The sequence below is a fragment of the Ochlerotatus camptorhynchus genome, unplaced genomic scaffold (assembly GCF_037179485.1).
Source record: "Ochlerotatus camptorhynchus isolate MF236.1 unplaced genomic scaffold, CSIRO-AGI_Acam_v1.1 ptg000211l, whole genome shotgun sequence".
Classification (NCBI taxonomy): domain Eukaryota; kingdom Metazoa; phylum Arthropoda; class Insecta; order Diptera; family Culicidae; genus Ochlerotatus; species Ochlerotatus camptorhynchus.
This window is the reverse complement of record NW_027040701.1, coordinates 1630675-1649820: the sequence shown is the minus strand read 5'-3', so window position 1 is coordinate 1649820 and position 19146 is coordinate 1630675. Positions and strand designations below refer to the sequence as shown.

Below are 19146 nucleotides of genomic sequence, written 5' to 3'. Positions count from 1 at the left end.
TCAATATTGGAAAGTAGAATCAAGCTTCAGTGCAAAAAGTCACACTTATTTTAGGGAAAATTATTTAAATTATATGAATCATGATAAGTGCAAAGTGTATAGGGGTTTTGATCTAATTTCCCTACTACTAAGCACAACCCACGCATTCATCTCTTTTTAGAACGGATATGAACAAAAATTGGAATTACTTTACAACAGATGCCTTCCAAATTAAATTACCTTTCCATATGTATCATTGGGTTTGATAAAGAGTCTCAAATTGTTGAGCTATTGTAAAAAATCTAAAACTGCTTCTTGATTTCCGATTTGTCCTACGAGATTCAATTCCGTCCTGACGCATTGAAACGCCTTTAGATTTTCATCATCTTACGGATAAAGGCAGAGAAAAAGAATTCGCTAGGAGCGCTTCTATTGTTTTTGAGAACAATGGGTGTACATAAGTAAGTAGGTTTTCGTTGTAGCTTATGAACTAACGCATCGGAACCAGTCTCGACAATACACGGTGATATTGACAATTCTGATTTGTCCACTCATTTGAGCTAACAGTCATCGTCAAGTTCGTAGAAAAATGCATCATCTGGACAATACAAATGAATATTTTTTTATTGCTAGTGATACATTGTTAAAAAATGCTTTCATTTGAAATTTATGAATTGGCCCAATATTAGGGACACTTGTCAGCTTAAGTGTTCCTAATATAACCCTATCTACGCAAATAAAACACTGCAAATTCATTTCAAATCCAATATCGGCCCTAGGTCTAGGCCCAAAACTGGCACACTTACCCTATATGATTGTATTAGTATTGGGCATCGTGAATTACATATGTTTAACATCATTCGGGTTTCGAACTGGAACTGCACTGTTGCCAAATGACGAAAAATGGATTATAATTGAAATTTCGGTTCAATTACTGGTTTGACCAAGTGACCCCTTAAGTTTAAAGCAAGCGTATGCTACGGCTGTCAAATCCAATATATATCAAGACCAACAATTGAAATGGCCTTAACTTCATTTTGTAAACAAACCTTGTAAGGCCATTTTCTCGCGAACCGAAACCTTCATTCGCAAACCTAAACCACAAACGGGTAGAGGAGAACTTCGGTTCGCGAGAAAATGGCCTTACAAGGTTTGTTTACAAAATGGAGTTAAGGCCATTTGAATTATTGGTCTTGATATATTGACTTTGGTTCTTTGCATTTAGGCACCGATTTTTCGGTTGGTTTACCCCAAACTGTGGGCATGAAATTTATTGAAATCAATGAACTTGAATCTATGATGCATTAAAGCCAACCGGATTAACAGCTTTTGGTCCAAAACAGGTTTGCTCCCTATATTTTTCTACATGGCAAACGTAAATTACGCAATGTTTTCCACAATGTCACCATGTTATCTCCAAATCTTAACATCATGGCATAAACAATATACGAAAATGGTAAATTTCGTTAAACACACGTGCAGCCCAAACCTTAAATAACAAATAACAATAATTATTTCTTAAATTCAGCCCCACAAAATGAGTGTGGGGCTTAGAAAAAAATGTTGGGTCAACTATGCACAAATTTCTTCACAAAATGGAATGTTTTCACTGCAGATGCCTTCTAAATTGTGTTGCCTTTCCGTACGTACCGTAAGGTTTGATAAAGAGTAACACATTTTTGCGATATTGTTAAAAATCTAACACTGCTTCTTGACACCAAACTCGGCCTACGAATTCTAAGCTCAGCCTAACGCATTGAAACGCCGTTGGAACGCCGTTAAATTCACTTCGGCCTACCGGATCAAGATAAAACTTGATTCGGTCGGAGCGCTTGTTTTGTTTTTGAGAATAATGGGTGCAAACATTCATATCACGCGTTCTTATTGACTTCGTTCGGTAGCTTTTGATCTAATCGTACCAAACGCATAATTGGTTCGTTAACACCGAAATCATGGATTTATTCGATGTTATCTGCTCGATAGGCCCAAAATCGGCGATTAGACCGAAATAGTTCTCTACCCTAAGTCAAGTCTTGAAATATCAATTATTCAATTCAAGAGTGCTTACGCAAAAGATGTGCACTCATAAGATACACATTAAATAACAAAAGGATCTAAGAAGTGTGAGTGCATTTAACAAAATCGTCAACACTCCAACAATACATAAAAAACAAAGCTTATGGTTCAAAGCTCACCGCGTGGTATACTTCTTCTATCCTATTCCCTGAAAACAAAAGGAAAATTGCAACGCAACGCTTTCTCCAGCCAACATAATGTAAACTATGAGACAAGATAATAAAAAAAAAGAGTCCGGCACTTCCCCCACAACATTTGAAACAAAACGAAAACTAAAAAACAAAAGCTTTCCATTCACATAGACACGCTTTATTTCACATCCTCAACCTCCTTCTCGGGACGATCGCCATCGGCCAACAGCTCGATCCCATCGTCCCCGCCCATCGTCCCGAACCCATTGAGCTCATTCTTAAGGAAAATTTCCTCAATATTCACCATCGACCGTGGAGTGCGTTTTGGACTCAACACCCGTCTGTCGTCCTCATCGAACTCACTGTCCTCGGTTTCCGTATCGCCGAACTGCAAACTCTCAATACTATCGGCATCGGCATTGTCCAAACTGTCCTGACACCCACTGTCCGTGTTGTACGACTCCAAATCGATAAAGTACTGCTCGTTGTCCAGAATGGCCGTGCGCCATTCCGTATTGTCAAACGGTGGCTGAGTGCCCCCGTATTCCACCGGTAGAACATCCTTCGAGATGTACTTGTGCAACGAGTTCAGATTGTGTCCATGCAAGTGTATCTGGAATGGATCATCGCGTTACATTAGACACACGTAGCCAGGAACAGGGATTTTTCCGCTTACCCGCCGTCGAATTTTATCCTTCAGGAACGGTTTCAGCACCGCCAGAATGGCATCGAAGTAGAACGGTTCGTGCAGCACGTGGAACGCTTTGAAGCGCATGGGGAAAGCCTCCTGAACGACTTGCACCGTCTTCCGAGCCAAATGGGGAGATAAATACCTAACGCAAAAGAATCAGAACAACTGTTATTAGTGAAGTGGTTTACCAAAAACATATTTACCTAGCATGAGCAAATCCCAACCCGGCCATGTCGAGCAGCACCACCAGACCGCCGATTTGCGTCTCCGGATTCCGAACCGCATCCTCCAGCGCGAGCACATTGCTTCGGAATACGTAGTCTACTGGAATTTTGTATGGATCACATTTCTCTGGAAGTGGTTAAAAAATAAACACACATACATGAAGTAGGTAGGTTGGATGAACAAGCGAAAGTTTTATGATGAGAAAAGTTTTATGCGACAATCAGTTCACGGCGACAGGGGAGACAACTTTGTGTGATTGCGGCGGATGTTGTTGTCATTTATTATGTGATTATTGATGGAGAGGATGGGAGAAGCACCAGACAGCGGGTGATAATAAGCTTACCAACTCTAAATAAATAAATCTGCCGTCCGTTGTCGTCCTGCTTTGGCAGCATACACTGGCACTGCATCTCGAGCATGAACTTCATCTCGGATGGGGGGGACACCTTGAAGATTTCCGGGTACTCGTCCTTCATTTTGTAATACTTTTGCATCTGCGAAATGGAATCAGGAGTTGGGAAACTCTTTTAACTTTGAAACACAGATTCAAGCAAGTGTATGATTTGTTTTTTTTTTTCCTTTTGGTTTGTTTTCCGTCGATCTTGTTGTCCGTGCTGAGCACCAAGTTACCCATGCCAGGGAGGCAGCTTTCACACCTGGACCCTACCTATCGACCCATCAACTCATGAACCGCACAGATAAAAATTCTGAATTTTAATAGTGATGTAAACATTCATTCACGTAAACTTGTATTTCATTTCACGCAACCGAGCAACTTGTAAACAATGTTGTTTACAACAATGGGCTTTTGTATACAATATTGTCTATATTGCATGAAATGTCTCAGAACTTTACATGATATATAATGTAAACTTATATGATATGTGACGCTCCATTTATGTGCATCATACTGAACAGAAATTTACACTACTTTTTCGAGCTGTGCGGGGACCAACGGCTTTACTTCCCTTCGGAAGGAAGGCGTGATCAGAGATGTGCCTCAGGACATCCCAACGGCGTCGACTGTGATTGAACCCAGGCCTGCTGGGGTGAGAGGTTATCACGCTTACCACTACACCACCGACGCCGATTTGAGTGTGTGGGGGTTATTCCACACAGATAAAAAATCTGAATTTTAATTGTTATGTATACATTCATTCGCGTAAACTTGTATATCATCTCACGCAACCGAGCAACTTGTAAACAATGTTGTTTACAAAGATGGGCTTTTGTATACAATATTTGCAACATTGTCAGAACTGTACATGATATACACAGCTAAAAAAAAGTAGTGTAAATGTGTTCAGATTTTTTTAGTGTGATAATGTAAACCTATATGATATGTGACGCTCCATTTAGTTGCATTATATGTATTGAACAGAAATTTACACTGCTTTTTCGAACTGTGCGAGAGTCGAAGTGACTTTTGTCACAAGTGAAGTGAAAAAGGTCACCTCGTGATGACGTGACTCTCTGGGCAAATCAAATGAAAGTCTCACTTCACTAGTGACAACAGTCACTTCGACTCTCGGAATAACGCCCTATGATTGAAGGAATCTCACAGTTCGAAAAAGTAGTGTAAATTTCTGTTCAGTATGATGCACATAAATGGAGCGTCACATGACATATAAGTTTACATTATATATCATGTAAAGTTCTGAGACATTTCATGCAATGTAGCAAATAATGTATACAAAAGCCGATTGTTGTAAACAACATTGTTTACAAGTTGCTCGGTTGCGTGAAATGAAATACACGTTTACGTGAATGAATGTTTACATCACTATTAAAATTCAGAATGTTTATCTGTGTAATTGACTTGTACACCAACTATTCATCCATTCAAAAATTTAAACTCACCATCTTAAACGCCTTGTCCACATCAAATTTCTTCGCGCGCAAAAACCGCAACAGGAACGAATCATCCCGACGGCCTCCCAGGCCTCGTTGATGGTGCTCGGCATAGATATTCAACTGTTGCCGCAGCTGACGTATCTTGGTGTACGTCAGGTCGCCTCCCGTTTCACCCAGTTCCTTTTCAGCTTTCTCACGAAATTTGCTATCTGGTGCGCACCCATGCGGATAATAAGTAGCAGAAGGAAAGAAGAACACATACACAGCATCAGAATCGGGAAAATTTAAACCAGGAATTGGCCCAATGCCATCACGCCAAACCGCCCAACCAATACAACAATGGGGATGGTTGCAACAATAATAGAAGAGTTGACTAGAGTGCTCTCATTTTGCTCTAATTGCCAAAAGGAGGTGAAGAGGATGACCGCACCAAGGGTTGATTGCATACTGACCTAGATTCTTGTTCATTTCGTACTCCAGCATGGCATTCTTGTCGGAGGTGGCGGTTTTCCCGAAGATTTTCCGCGGGCTGTTGATGGGAGTGCTGCCAGTGCTCGACATGTTTGGTGTTGTCTCTATTTGGTAATTGGTGTTTGTTCTTAGAAACTACTGGAAAACTAGCAATTTATCTATGCTATTCAGTGGTGATCGGTTGACGTGGTGCTTACCCTAAATCGTTGCTACGACGTTGAATTGACTATTTAGTTACTTGATTAATCAGGTAAGTATATTCCATGATGCTAAGGCCTATGATTAGGAGTTTTTAGTCTGAAAAAGAAATTAAGAAAAAACAACAATTAAATTCATCGTGAAAATGAATAAGTTCTCGTCCTTGAAATCATCTTTCTCAGCTCCCCATGCTAAAAGCGTTTCAAAAGAGGTAATGTCTACTTAGCTCCGCTTTTTATGTTCATTAGAATGTTTATTTTCGACTCGCACACTGATCGAATCTCATTCCACCCAACGACCTCCAATAAATTCATCAATCTCCGATTTTGCCACGCCTCATCCTAGCAAGATCATTTCTCTCCCAAGAACCGCTGTTCTATTACAAATTTGAACCCCTTTTCGGCCAACTTGTACCGCTAAATAAATACTTCCGACCTGCCAGACTTCGTGGAAACGCAAAACTCTTTGGCGCCACTTTGTCTATTTCCAAACCGACGCCACATGATGATGGGGTTTTACGGTTAACTGGCTCATTGCTTATATGTAAATGTATGTATACTGCTTTTGAATCTATAGTCGCACATATGCACCCTGCCTTTGCCACCACTAGTTTCAGCTTAGTGATGAAGAAACAGGTGATTTATGCTACCGACACGCGATGTTTACACGCCCTTCTCTCTCTCTCTATAGCCGTCGTCACAACTAATTCGTTTGATATGCAATCTGAATGTATTTTATGGGAAAATGAGCGTGGCATGCTGCAATTATGAGTCCGCTGTGAAGCAATGCTAAATCGATTATTGGTGTGTGCGTGGAAAGTCAATTTAGTCCCAGAATAACAAATGTGCAGAATTTCTCCAGGAAATCAATTGGCTGCCAAAGTACCGACTAAATTAATGAACTCGCTGTTCTCTGATTGTAAATCATCACATCACACTGATGTTTTGATGCAGCACGAGCGTGCCCCTCACGAGGATCGCACTGACTGCTAGAAATAGCTCACACCAACTGAGTTTGAGAATGTTTTCAAAAACATTGCAGCGAGACAAATCTACGTAGGAACATACCTACCGGCTACCGCAAATGAACAGAAGCTTGGAATAAGTGAGCGGCGATTAATCGCAGGAGCGATAGAAATGAAAAATGCGAAAGCGAATCCATCGAATGGGAAAAGTGAGAAAAATCAAGATTAAGGGGAGGTTTACTTGGATTTTTTCAAAAAAATTGAGTGAACCTTTGTCATGCGCTCTGAGGGACGCAACAAAAACTTTAAACGCGTTTTTCTCGAAACCATATTTTTTATAACAACTTAGAGCATAGGGCTTGAACAAATGATCCGATTTACAATCGGAAAATTGCGCTTTGAAGGATACTATTTTTTGTATGGCTTATACCTAAAATGAAAAAAAAATTTGTTAGTTACTATTTTTTAAGCAAGGTCAAAGTGAGAAAAAAAGGGGTAAAAAAAGCACTAAATTTTCAAATGTCCATAATTTGGTCAATTTTTGTCGGATTTCGTTCTAGTTAGGTATAAGCCATAGGGAATATTATCAACTTTAACCACAATAAAAAAATTTCATTTCAGTTCACCACCAGAGGGTGTACACTCGAAGTTCTGCAGCAAAACCTGACTGACACTCCTCCACGCGAGCCGCCATTTTGAGTCACCATTTTGTTTTTTACCTTCAAAAAATTTCCAAGTATTCAGGAATAGTGGACAAATATAATTATCGAAACCGGAAGTTCGTATGTCTTTTCATTCTCCTGAAAAAAAATTCCAAAGTTCAACTGTTTTTCAGCCAAATCCAAGTAAACCTCCCCTTAAAATAAACAAACTGTCACTCGATATTTGTTTTTGCACAGTCGGTTATGTAGATTGAATAGAGATTATTCCAGATTTGTAAACGCACAATTGCCCGTATATTGTTTTTTTACCGTAGCGGTCGATTTCTACTTAACGGATGGCTCTAGCTGACTGCATATCAATGGTTTCTAACAGTGTTGGCAAAATCATCAATTAAATTATATTATACCGCTCTCATACGCTCTCACTATCACTCGTGATATTGGAACAAAATATCATGCTTGATATTGATTTTACAAGCTCCTTTGATATTGCGAGACTATTCACAACGTGCAAAAATCAAGCTGAGAGTTGACTCGACACAAAAATGATTCCGTTGCACATCGATTTATTAGAAAGAGAAAGTATTGTTTGCTACACAGTTCCAAAAATTAGTGTAAATTTCTGTTCAATATGATGCACATAAATGGAGCGTCACATATCATATACGTTTACATTATATATCATGTAAATTTCTGACACATTTCATGCAATGTAGCAAATATTGTATACAAAAGCCCATATTTGTAAACAACATTGTTTGCAAGTTGCTCGGTTGCGTGAAATGAAATACAAGTCTACGTGATTGAATGTTTACATCACTTCTAAAATTCAGTATTTTTATCTGTGTATCTCTTTTTATTGTTCACCGATGGCAGACACGTAGTGACTGCTGTCCGCCGTTATGGAAGTTTTGGTAGCGTTTGGGTGTAAAGCAAAAATCATGAACCTTAATTTCACCATAGTTTGTTGAGATTTGCAGCTGGTGAGTGTTGTTAGCTTGATATTCCGAGCTGCGATATCACAGCTTGCAATATCAACCGCGGTTATTTGCTTGTTGATTTTTGCCTACGAAAATCAAGCGTGATCTTGGGCATTGGTGAGATTTGATTTTTTGATATTTTTCCAACACTGGTTTCTACACAGCTCGAAAAAGTAGTGTAAATTTCTATTCAGTATGATGCACATAAATGGAGCGTCACATATCATATAAGTTTACATTATATATCATGTAAAGTTCTGAGACATTTCATGCAATATAGCAAATATTGTATACAAAAGCCAATTGTTGTAAAAAACATTGTTTACAAGTTGCTCGGTTGCGTGAAATGAAATACAAGTTGACGTGAATGAATGTTTACATCGCTATTAAAATTCAGAATTTTTATCTGTGTAATATGTGATTGATCCGAATCCATGAATTCTTCAATGCACCACGTGTACATATTAACATCATTGACAAATATCAGGTTATCATGACGTTTTGATTTTTGAAAGATCAACACAAATAAAAGAAAAGAGGCCTACTGCGTAAAAATCTGTCATGATTACCTGTGCGCAACGCAGAATAAACCGAATGACTGACTGGGAGTGGCCGTTCATTGTTACAGTTCAGTTTTCAGTGACTTCTAATATTTAAGGATCGATAACGGTGGGGGAGGATTCTGGTCATTTCAATGAGCCGCCAATAGCATTTTTATTGACAAATATCTAATCTTCTGGAAATAAATATTGTCTGCACTGTTGAATCGTGAAATACATTAGAAAACGGCCAAATATTACCAACACGTTAAACAATTCAAGATTCAAACCACTACGACTCGAAAACGGTGCGACTTAGCAAAATTTTATGTCAGTGCTGTTTTTTTGTAAATTTGATGTACTTTCATTATATCAAACCGAGAAAAAAAATTGGACCAAATTTATTCAACATGGATAAATATTATGTTTCCAAACACTTATGTTTTTTTTTAAAGCAAGCTTTTTGTATCCATCTCCATCTTGACCTATAGAGTAATAGATTAAATTGGTTGTCCCTTAAAAACGGATCAAAAAGTAAAAAAATACTGAAAATCGTTTTTGAGAAAAATGGTTTTTAATTTTTGCATAAATAGTGCATTTTTTTTATCAAAAAGTCCCAGCCATTACCTGACGGAAAGGCAGCGCTTCCGGAGCAGTCTAATAGAGAAAGCGGAGAATAATAACAGTGGTGAGATCCAGGGTTGCTTCCACTTACTTGCTATAAAAAAATGATTTCCTTTTTTTTTTACTTTATTAGAGAGATTTTTAGCCGTTGGCTAGTTCAGCTGAATTTTGAAATCATTAGATGTTATAATGATATTTTGTACTTGTTAGATACAAGAAGAAGTTGACAGGCAAGTGTTTGACTCATAAAACCTGTCAATTTCGCTACCAGAGTGTTACAATCAGCGATCTTATGATTCGTAAGCGTTCACTCAGAGTGAGCGCTCGCAAGTCGTAAAATCGCTGATTGTGACTATCTGAATGAAAATTTGACAGGTTTCATGTGTCAAACACTTGCCTTTCACCCTCTTCTTGTATTTAACAAGTACAAAATATAATTATAACATCTAATGATTTCAAAATTCAGAAAATCATGTTTTTATAGCAAGTGAGTGGAAGCAAGTCTGGTGAGATCCACTACTCTTCCAACCGATGTTGGTAATGAAGCAAAACAAGAAGAGGAAGAAACATCGCCTGTTCGATGGTGCGAGTAGACGCGATGATGTCACCGGCGAACGCCGTTGAAAATGAGAACTCTGTCGGCCCAAGTGTGGCAAAAGTGAAGCTTCCCCCACTGGTGATGAAGAATGTGCCACTCAACACGCTGATTGGCGATTTCGCATCGCTGGGCGTCGCAGCCGAGTTCAAACTTAGCACCAAGGTGATGCTCCGTACAAAAGCGGAGAAGCCCTTCAAGTCATCAGGGGCCTACCAAACTTCGACCCCAAGATGATCGAAGCCGAAATTAAGGACCGATACAAGCTGGCCCCAATCGCTGTCTTCCGGATGACGAGGAGAGACGAAAACCGTACCCGGATTGTCTTTTGCTGGTGCACTTCCAGAAAGGGACGGTGGCACTCAATGCGCTGCAAGCCATCTGGTCGATCTATTCCATCATAGTACGGTGCGAGCAATACCGTGGCGGCCACGCTGCAGCAACTGCGCTCAAGAACACGCCACTTCTGACTGCCTTGTGGATGGAGCCGTGGCGTTAAAATGCGCCAACTGTGGTGGTGCTCATCAAGGTACCGACCGACAGTGCTCCAAACGCGAAGACTACAAACGCATCCAACAATCAACCAGGACGCAAGAAGGACAAAACCCCGTCATTCAGGACGGAGGGTTTCCCGCCTCTTCGGGCTCCTCAGCAAAGGCAAGCAAATTCGCGGGTGAAGCTCCTTCCCCTCAAGAAGCTTCCGGTGATTCTTCTGGACAAAGATATCCCCCTGGGTTTTGGAGACAGCCAACAGCGCAAAACAACAACACCGATCATCTCAGCGGATGAACTGTTGGAAATTTTCGTCAACTGGCTGGTGCTCTACGTAAGTGCCGAGAAGATTCAAGTCATCGGTAAGTTCATCATCCAGTATGGTGTCTAAACCGCTTACTATCGTCACCTGGAATGCTTGCTCCGGCGACAGCTTCTGGTTGCCTGACCACAACATTATTCGGCTTGATCGGACCATGGTGGTGTTGAAGTCGTCGTCAAGAAAGGAATCAAATACTACAGTTTGTCCCATACCCGCACCTCTATCATCGAGGTGCGGTGTGGAGGTGGAGTCGTTGACCCGATACGTCCAGTTCATCGCCGTCTACTGCCCTAGACAGTGTGCCACCAGCAGTGAACTAGCAGCTAAATTCAAGACGGATTTGTCCACTATCACCCGTACCGGTTACCGCTTCGTTGTTGGAGAAGATATGAACGCTCGCCATGAGGCCTGGCGGAACTACCAGCAGAACCAGAACGGTCGTCTGCTGTTCGACCGCTCGCACCATGGGCTGTACTCTCTTCGGTTCTCGAACGAGCCAATGGATAACCCGTCGACGCTGTTCCTGACAAATACCGGCTTGTCCTTAAACGAACTCAACTCCGACCACCTGAACTGGGCTGCAACGTGACCCCTGCTCCAAGTCTGCGAAAGGACTACCACCGCGTAAACTGTGCCCAGTTTGGACGCGTGCCGCTTGACATCGTGGAGTACATCGACTGCGCTTTAGGGGTATCCACCAAGTCATAACTGTGGCTGACGAGGCGTGGTAAGTTTATTGCTATTGATTCCCACATCCAACTCTTGATTCGCCTGCAAAATATTCGTAGACGCCAGTTCCAAAGAACCGGAGATCTAGCGAGGAAACGGGAAATGGCCTATCTAAACAAGAAGATTGCTTCTAGAATGGTTTCACTTCGGAACGAAAGTTTCGGGCGACTCGTCCAGAATCTGAACGACCACTCCAGACCATTCTGGAACGTTGCCATGGTCCTAAAGACGCACCCCAAACCCATTCCCACACTCAAAGATGAATATGATGACGATCGGCTTCCCAACAAACAATTTTAGCTGCAGCTTAGCTTATACAGGCAAAAATTAGCTGCGTAAGGCAGCCCTTAGCTCAGTCGGTAAAGGCGCAGCTACAAAGCAAGACCATGCTGGAGGTGGCTGGGTTCAATTCCCGGTCCGGTCTAGGAATTTTTCGGGTTGGAAAATTTCTCGACTTCCCTGGGCATAGAAGTATGATTGGACTTGCCACACAATTATACCAATGCAAAAATGGTACAGGCATCGAAAGCTCTCAATTAATAACTATGGAAGTGCATCTAGAACACTAAGTTGAGAGCACGCAATAAGCTAATATGCGATATGCAATAAGCTTGAAATGCGAAGAAGAAGAAGAAGAAGGCAAATTTTGGCTGTATAAGCTAATCTGCAGCTAAAATTGTTTGTTGGGTTATAATCACCCCCAGTGTTGGGAAAATATCAAAAACTCAAATCTCACCAATGCCCAAGTTCACGTTTGATTTTCGTAGACAAAAATCAACAAGCAAACATCTGTGGTTGATTTTGCACGCTGTGATATCGCAGCTCGGAAAATCAAGCTAACAAAACTCACCAGCTGCAAATCTCAACAAACTGTGGTGAGATTGAGTTTCATGATTTTGCTTTACACCCTAACGCAACCTAAACACGGCTGGCAGCAGTTATGTACTTCGTGTCTGCCATCGGGAAGAGTAAAAAGAGATAGCAAATTATACTTTCTCTTTCTAAGAAAACGATGTGCAACGGAATCATTTTTGTGTCGAGTCAACTCTCAGCTTGATTTTTGCACGTTGTGAATAGTCTCGCAATATCAAAGGAGCTTGTAAAATCCAATATCACGCGTGATATTGAGAGCGTATTAGTGCGGAAAAATATCATTTGATTGATGATTTTGCCAACACTGGTTAAAACTACTGTCGTGTCTTGGATACAACCTCTTACTTTTTTCATTTTTTTAACAAGTACTTATTACCCTAGAGTCATTTTTTTAGTAATATGTTTAACTGAAACTGGACATCATTATTTTGATTTACGGTTACTTTGATAATGCTCGATGAATGTAGAAAAACATGCATGAAACTCAAACAATTCAGTTCAAGAAATATGAAACTTTGAATAAGTATGTAATCAGAAAACATCATAAGCAATAAGAAGACAACATTGAATTTTCCATGATTATATCGGAAATACATTTCATAAGTGATTATTTGATTGCCCTTTCAAACAGGCGAAAAACAAGAAAATTGTTTTTTTTTCAGATATTTGGAAAATATGTAAAACATACTATATAAAAACATTAAACGATATCAATTCAGGAATAGTGCCGAGTAATTTAATGATTATATTCTACTGTCAAAGTTATCCGCATTACCAAATATACCCCGTTTTACGGTACACCATTCCACTTGAGAGGTGATAGCTAAGAAGAAGAAAAAGAAGAAGAATTACCATCGAGGTTTTCCAAATTGGTCCTGAAACATTGCTCATGAAATCGTATTGTCCATATTTGGCATTCACTTGGTTTACTGAGCTGAGCTCCTCTCAATCTAAGTTCTACTTAGCATTTTAATCCTTTAAATGTGTACTTCACAGCAAAACAAGTTTTTGAATATTAGACCTAAATTGATGCACATAGGGTATTTCATCTTATCTTAGGGGCCTCATAACCTAGTCAGTAAAGGCACGGTATTACCAAGCCGGAGGCGGCGGGTTCGATTACCGGTCCGGTCGAGGGAATCTTTCGGGTTGGAAATTTTCTCGACTTCCCTGGGTATAGAGTATTATTTTGCTTGCCACACAATATACAAATTCATGCGTTGGTATTGACTGGTTGGTTCGTAGACAGTTTTGTGGGATTCTTGACTCCCCCTCCCCCTGCGTAGACAATTGTTCATACAAAAATTTTAAAATTTGTATGGGCCGTGGATAATTGTCAAACGTCCCCCCCCCCCTAAAATGTCTACGTATTTTAGCTAGTATGCGCTAAGCAATAAGCTTGAAATGCGAATAAGAAGAAGAAGAAGAAAAAGGGTATTCCATCATCGGTTGTATAATATTAAATTATGCGATGTACACAGAAATCGTGATCAAATTGACATTCATGGATGTAATATTGTATCTATTTTATGCTATTAGGGGCTGTTCATTAACTACGTAGAAAGATTTTTGGGATTCTTAACCCCCCTCCCCCTGCGTAGACAATTGTCCATACACATTTTTTTTAATTTGTATGGGCCGTGGATAATTTCCACTGGGGAACCCAGTCTCTACGTAGTTTATGAACAGCCCCTTACATCAATATTTCATACATCAGCAAGAATGAAGTTGATCGATATTACATTTTGATTGCTGTGTTGATATCCTTGGTATCTCAAATATATATACCCATTACACGAGATTCACTGGACGTATTTTGGTTCCATGGACTTGTCAACAATGAAAGTTCAAAATACATTTTCCAAGTAAGCTCAATTAGGTTCAATAATCCTGTTCTAAGGAATATGAAAGTCCCGATATCGATTGTATTGACATGAAGGACTTATGAACTCCTTTTGTATAATCTGCATGTCACTTTTGAGTTCTACTGGGCTGCTCACTGCCCTGAAAACCTTTTAAAATTTTCCATCAATTTTGATCTATAGGTTGAGAACACTTTTTCGATATCATGTTCTGACACGATAAATTCGATTAAAACACATTTACCATGCCCTATTTACCCAGAAAAATAACGATGACCTAGTGACAACTTTCCTCTGCCCATGCAATCTCACATCTCATGAACTCTATCCCACCCAGTACTAAGTACAGATGTCAACATACTTCGAACACCATGTGACAATTTGACAAAAGCGTCTCCCGCCACACTGGTCTGTCGGTTCAAGACGGTCTTTTCGTGCAATTCATTGTCCTCACTCACATATGTGCCTCACGAATTTCCGCAAAATGTAGATAGCCCTCAGCGTCGAAGCATACTCAAAAGAGTCATCCACCGATAAAACGCGTTTGTAGTGGTACCCGCATCGCACCACGCGCACCCCCCCCCCCCCCCCCTTGCCAATGAAAGGCGTTGTTATTTTTTCATCTTCTCGACTCAGTTTACGTTGCAATTCAAAATTTATCTTTCCCTTTGCGATGAAAAGTCACTTTTATAATTAATTTCATCAGGCGCCATTGTGTCACCGTTCGAGGGGCGGCATCATAAGGAACAGTTCACTTGTTGTCTAATTTTCCTAGGATCGCATTCCTGTGAATGATTTTTTTGTGATGCAGGAAAATATAGCTACTCTGCCACTTACTACTGATGCTCATTAAGCTTGTTCTGCTTCGGGCAAAGTGATGAGGTCAGTAAACCTGATGACAATCCAGGCTGAATGTTCGAGATGTGAATGACACTTGACTTGCCCCAAAAGGCTATTTTTGCATCAGATTCTTTCGGGAACACTTCATCACTGCTCTTTTGATTGAAAATATTAAACATAATTCTAGCACTTTTGAACAACACTTGAAAAACTCTTACCAATCGAAACGCTGCGTGGCCAAAAACTCCTAATCAACAACTTTAGATAAAACTTGAAAATTTTCACGGTTCCTCCCCAAAAGCCAATACCTACTTTCACTTGTTTAACCTTCGAGTGCAAGCGGAAAAGCTCGACAGGGAAATGTGCCAATTTAACACTTACACAAGCAAACAACAACCAGGAACATGCCAACCCACCGCATACCACTCACCAACACGTGCTCACTGAGTCATATGGTTCTGGCGTCGGCCCTTTCACCCTGTTTTGTTAAAACCCTCGCAAAGGGATACCGTTTCCGTAGTGTTTGTGACCGTGAATTCAGAGCGTTAATCGGCCCCGTGACCACGCGGTAGCCTAACCGATCACCAAGGAAGAGAGAGAGCTAGCGAAAATTCGAGTCCGAACCGAACGACGTCCAAATCCGCACTACGACGCGGGCAACCGTCATTCGCTCTCATTGCTCAGACGAGGAAAATGTTTTCGGGATCGGGAAAATCGCGTGTAATGCGCGTGGATGCTCGGCGTGGTGGTTTGTGACAGTGTCTGCAGCAGCATTTATGGTGCGGAGGGTACTGAACGGCCGATTAAACCAACTCAACAAAAAGGGTTTTTGTTCACTCAACCTAGGTTACTCATAGCCTGAGTAATATATTTCACGATTTTCCTGGAAAACTTTTTGAATATGAGGAAAAGTGAGAAAGGTTTCACTCAGTATATTAGTATACTAAAAGAGTGAGTACAATTTTCGCCGATTTATTCGATAAGATTTTTGAGAAAAAGCGTGGAAAATTTAACTCTGTGTATAAGTAACCTACGTTTTTGCGGTTTTGAGTGAAAACCACTCAATTTAGAGTTGATTTCATCGGCCGTGTACGTTCGGAGTGGTGTGGGGTTTATGGTGACAATTCATTATAGCATCGAAAGGGAGTAATGCAGGTTGTGTACTTGACAGGCGATTATTTTGTGTAGGTGTGGGCTGAACTCAGGTTTGGTCAAACGAGTGGATATTAGGAATCAGCGAATCAGGCATGCTTCCGCTCCCTTGCTATATTTTTTTTTTCGGAATTTTGAATTCATTAGATGTTATAATGATATTTTGTGCATGTTAGATACGAGAAAAAGTTGAAAAACAAGTGTTTGACACATAAAACCTGCCAAATTCACATACAGATAGTCACAATCAGCGATTTTATGATTCGTGAGCGCTTACTCTGAATGAACGAACACGAATCATAAAATCACTGATTGTGTCACTCTGAAAGCGAAATTGACAGATTTTATGTGTCAAAAAAATTATTTTCAATCTCTTCTTGTATCTAAAAAGTACAAATTTTTATTATAACATCTAATGATTTCATAATTCCGAAAATCCATTTGTTATAGCAAGTGAGTGGAAGCAACACTGTAGAAATTCAAACTATAGAAGAATGTCAACTTCTTGCAGAATTTGAATTTTTTTTTTAATTATTAAAGTTATGTATTACAGAAACCGAGGCCAATTTAACGACATTCATAGAACAACAGTTAGTTTGAGAAACCACAAATAAATAAGTCACAACCAACGAAAATGTTTTTTCATCTTCCATTTGGCATTGAAAATTTGCAATTGATGTTAACGGCGTTGCTGTAGCTCCACCGAAGGAAAATTCCAAAAACAACTGTCATTTAGTGTGTGAAAAATAGCGTACTGTTCCTTACTCTTCGCTCCACTGAAAATCCCATATAACTATGTGTGTGAAGGGCCAATGCCGTCAACGTGAATACGATTTAATACGAAGAGCGAAAAATAAATGCAAAGCCTACTTGATCTATTTTAACCGATGCATTTTTTCTTCACTACCATCACTATTTGAAGAATTGAGAAAAAGAAGAAGAAGAAACGCAATGCAGTACTAAGTATGGCCATTTTGTCTCGAACCGAAGTCCGCCAACGCAAACCAACAAAATGAACAGGTAGGGGAACTTCTACTATACTCGATTGTGTTTTAGTTTTGCGAATGTAGGTTTCGGTTCCCGAAAAAAAGGCGTTACAAGGTTTGTTTAAAAAATGGAGTTGATGCCATTTCAATTATTGGTCTTGTCTTGTTCGCCAACTGAACTTCAACTTTAACTGGGCTGCTTTTTAACTGAGCGTTTCTTAACTGGACTGTAGCCGAGTTAAAAACCAGTTAAACGTCAAAAATTGACGACACATTTAGTTTGAAATTGCGTTGTCAAAATTGGTGAGGTGCATTCGAATGGGAAATTACATTCATTTCACACTGAAATCAGGACTTGAAAGCGTTCTTAGTGAAAGCGTTAAGCCTTTCTAAATTCGCAAAATTATATATTATTTTAATATTTTTCCAGAGGGTCTCAAAGTTCAACTTTGATAAAGTTGTTTCAGCTTGCCCCGGTGTACCGTATAATCAATTATCTTTTATAAATAATTATGTCCATTGCTTGTTAGCCACAACTCATCCCAGCGTTTTTTTCTTCTGTTTAAGGAATATAAGGAGTAAGTAATTTTTTTAAAACTTATTATGTAATTTATTAAATGATTCAAATGTTTTTGAAAATGCCATAATGTCGACGATTTCATATTTATATTTGAAAGCCTATCAGTTTAAAGCGATGGTACCGTATTCTGCTCGTGCAGGCACTCGTGCACCTCCTTCAGAACCTTATCCACTTCGTTTCGCGACATTCGTACCACATCTAGTAGACAACCTCTGGTATCATTCGTCAACGAAACTAGTTCCTGGGTTGTTTCAGCCAATAGTTTTCCAACATCGCTTATCATCTCCTGCACAATAGCTGTAGTCTCGTCAAACTGTTTGAAATTAATAGATTACAATAAGCATTACACTTTCCTTGGAATATTTCAATTTCTAATCTACTCACATGATCCAAAACGCATTTCACCTTATCCACCAACTTGGTATTCTCAGCCTCACAATTAGCTGCAATCTGTTGGATTTCCTCGACTTTGGCCACCTCGAAAGACACATGTTCTGCCGCATTATCGCCCAAAATTTTGACGCGTGCTTTGAGATCGTCGTAGCACTTTTTGGAGTTTTCTTGAGAAATAGCTGCGATTTTCTCTAGTTTACCAACTGCCGGAACCACACATTCCGCTACTTGATCTCCGTAGGCGGTCAAGTTCTGTTTCGCCTCCTGCAGATAATCGTTGATGCTTCCGTTGGCCAACTGCAGCAACTCTTCCGCTTTCTTGGCAACATCTTCCATCAAGCGATCCAGCTCCTTTTTAAACTCGTGAACAGCATCTAATCCGGCCTTGGCGATGTAGGCCAGGACCTTTTTTAATTCCTGGAACAGCCCTTCGGTTAGTGAGAGATGAGGACCATCGCTTGGTCGTGCCTGAATTAGATCCAGATGAGCGAGACCACTCCGTGGGAACGTTCTTCCGTAGGCCGTGGCAACGATTGCTAAACAGCAGACGAAAAGCAGTATGGCTTTCATTTTGAGAGAGTGTATGGACGAATACCTACTGATGGTAAGTGCAACTACAGAAGGCGGTTTTATATGCTTTAATGCAGGTGAAATCAGACGATTTATATCAATAAGAGGAATTCGATTGATAAGAGAAACTATTATCGCTTACGGACGGCGTTTTGTTGTAATCAGGGACAACGATAAAGTGAAGCTCGTTGCATTGAGACATGTAACACTTGAATCTGATGCAATTAACCTTAGACAGAAACACTTGTGATGCAATGCTGAACTTTGAAGTGGTGTAACATTATCAAAACAATACTTGCTTTCCTCAGAAGTTTGTATAGCAATGACTGTTTGAACCCCAGACGAATCGAGTATTTGT

The 19146-nt window shown here is 40.1% G+C and overlaps 2 protein-coding genes across 5 annotated transcripts; both read right to left on the bottom strand.

The window, feature by feature from the left end:
• Nucleotides 1–1123: 1123 nt before the first annotated feature.
• Nucleotides 1124–15726, bottom strand: LOC135703299 (alpha-tocopherol transfer protein-like). Of its 4 annotated transcripts, none has more exons than XM_065224478.1 (7): nt 15326–15726; nt 5409–5724; nt 4963–5165; nt 3446–3596; nt 3081–3228; nt 2863–3019; nt 1124–2799 (listed from the first exon to the last, which is right to left on the bottom strand). In XM_065224478.1, the coding sequence occupies exons 2-7, from the start codon at nt 5515–5517 to the stop codon at nt 2365–2367; spliced, it is 1203 nt and encodes a 400-aa protein (XP_065080550.1). In that variant the 5' UTR covers nt 5518–5724; nt 15326–15726; the 3' UTR covers nt 1124–2364. The 4 variants fall into 4 exon arrangements, with proteins under 4 accessions (XP_065080550.1, XP_065080551.1, XP_065080552.1 ...); XM_065224479.1 differs by having other exon boundaries at nt 15489–15726; XM_065224480.1 differs by having other exon boundaries at nt 15538–15726.
• Nucleotides 15727–17876: 2150 nt separating this feature from the next.
• Nucleotides 17877–18838, bottom strand: LOC135703231 (uncharacterized). The gene is made up of 2 exons (XM_065224353.1): nt 18210–18838; nt 17877–18138 (listed from the first exon to the last, which is right to left on the bottom strand). Exons 1-2 carry the CDS (start codon nt 18786–18788, stop codon nt 17932–17934), a joined length of 786 nt encoding a protein of 261 aa, XP_065080425.1. The 5' UTR covers nt 18789–18838; the 3' UTR covers nt 17877–17931.
• Between the last annotated feature and the right edge of the window lie 308 nt (nt 18839–19146).

What these genes read in the sequence shown, in the direction of transcription:
- LOC135703299 (XM_065224478.1), bottom strand. Translation starts at nt 5,517, where the DNA reads ATGTCGAGCACTGGCAGCACTCCCATCAACAGCCCGCGGAAAATCTTC. An exon ending in TGGACAAGGCGTTTAAGATG is followed by an intron (nt 3,597 to 4,962) that starts GTGAGTTTAAAT and finishes TCCATTTCGCAG; the next exon opens with ATGCAAAAGTATTACAAAAT. An exon ending in AGGATAAAATTCGACGGCGG is followed by an intron (nt 2,800 to 2,862) that starts GTAAGCGGAAAA and finishes GATCCATTCCAG; the next exon opens with ATACACTTGCATGGACACAA.
- LOC135703231 (XM_065224353.1), bottom strand. Translation starts at nt 18,788, where the DNA reads ATGAAAGCCATACTGCTTTTCGTCTGCTGTTTAGCAATCGTTGCCACG. An exon ending in TGAAATGCGTTTTGGATCAT is followed by an intron (nt 18,139 to 18,209) that starts GTGAGTAGATTA and finishes AATTTCAAACAG; the next exon opens with TTTGACGAGACTACAGCTAT.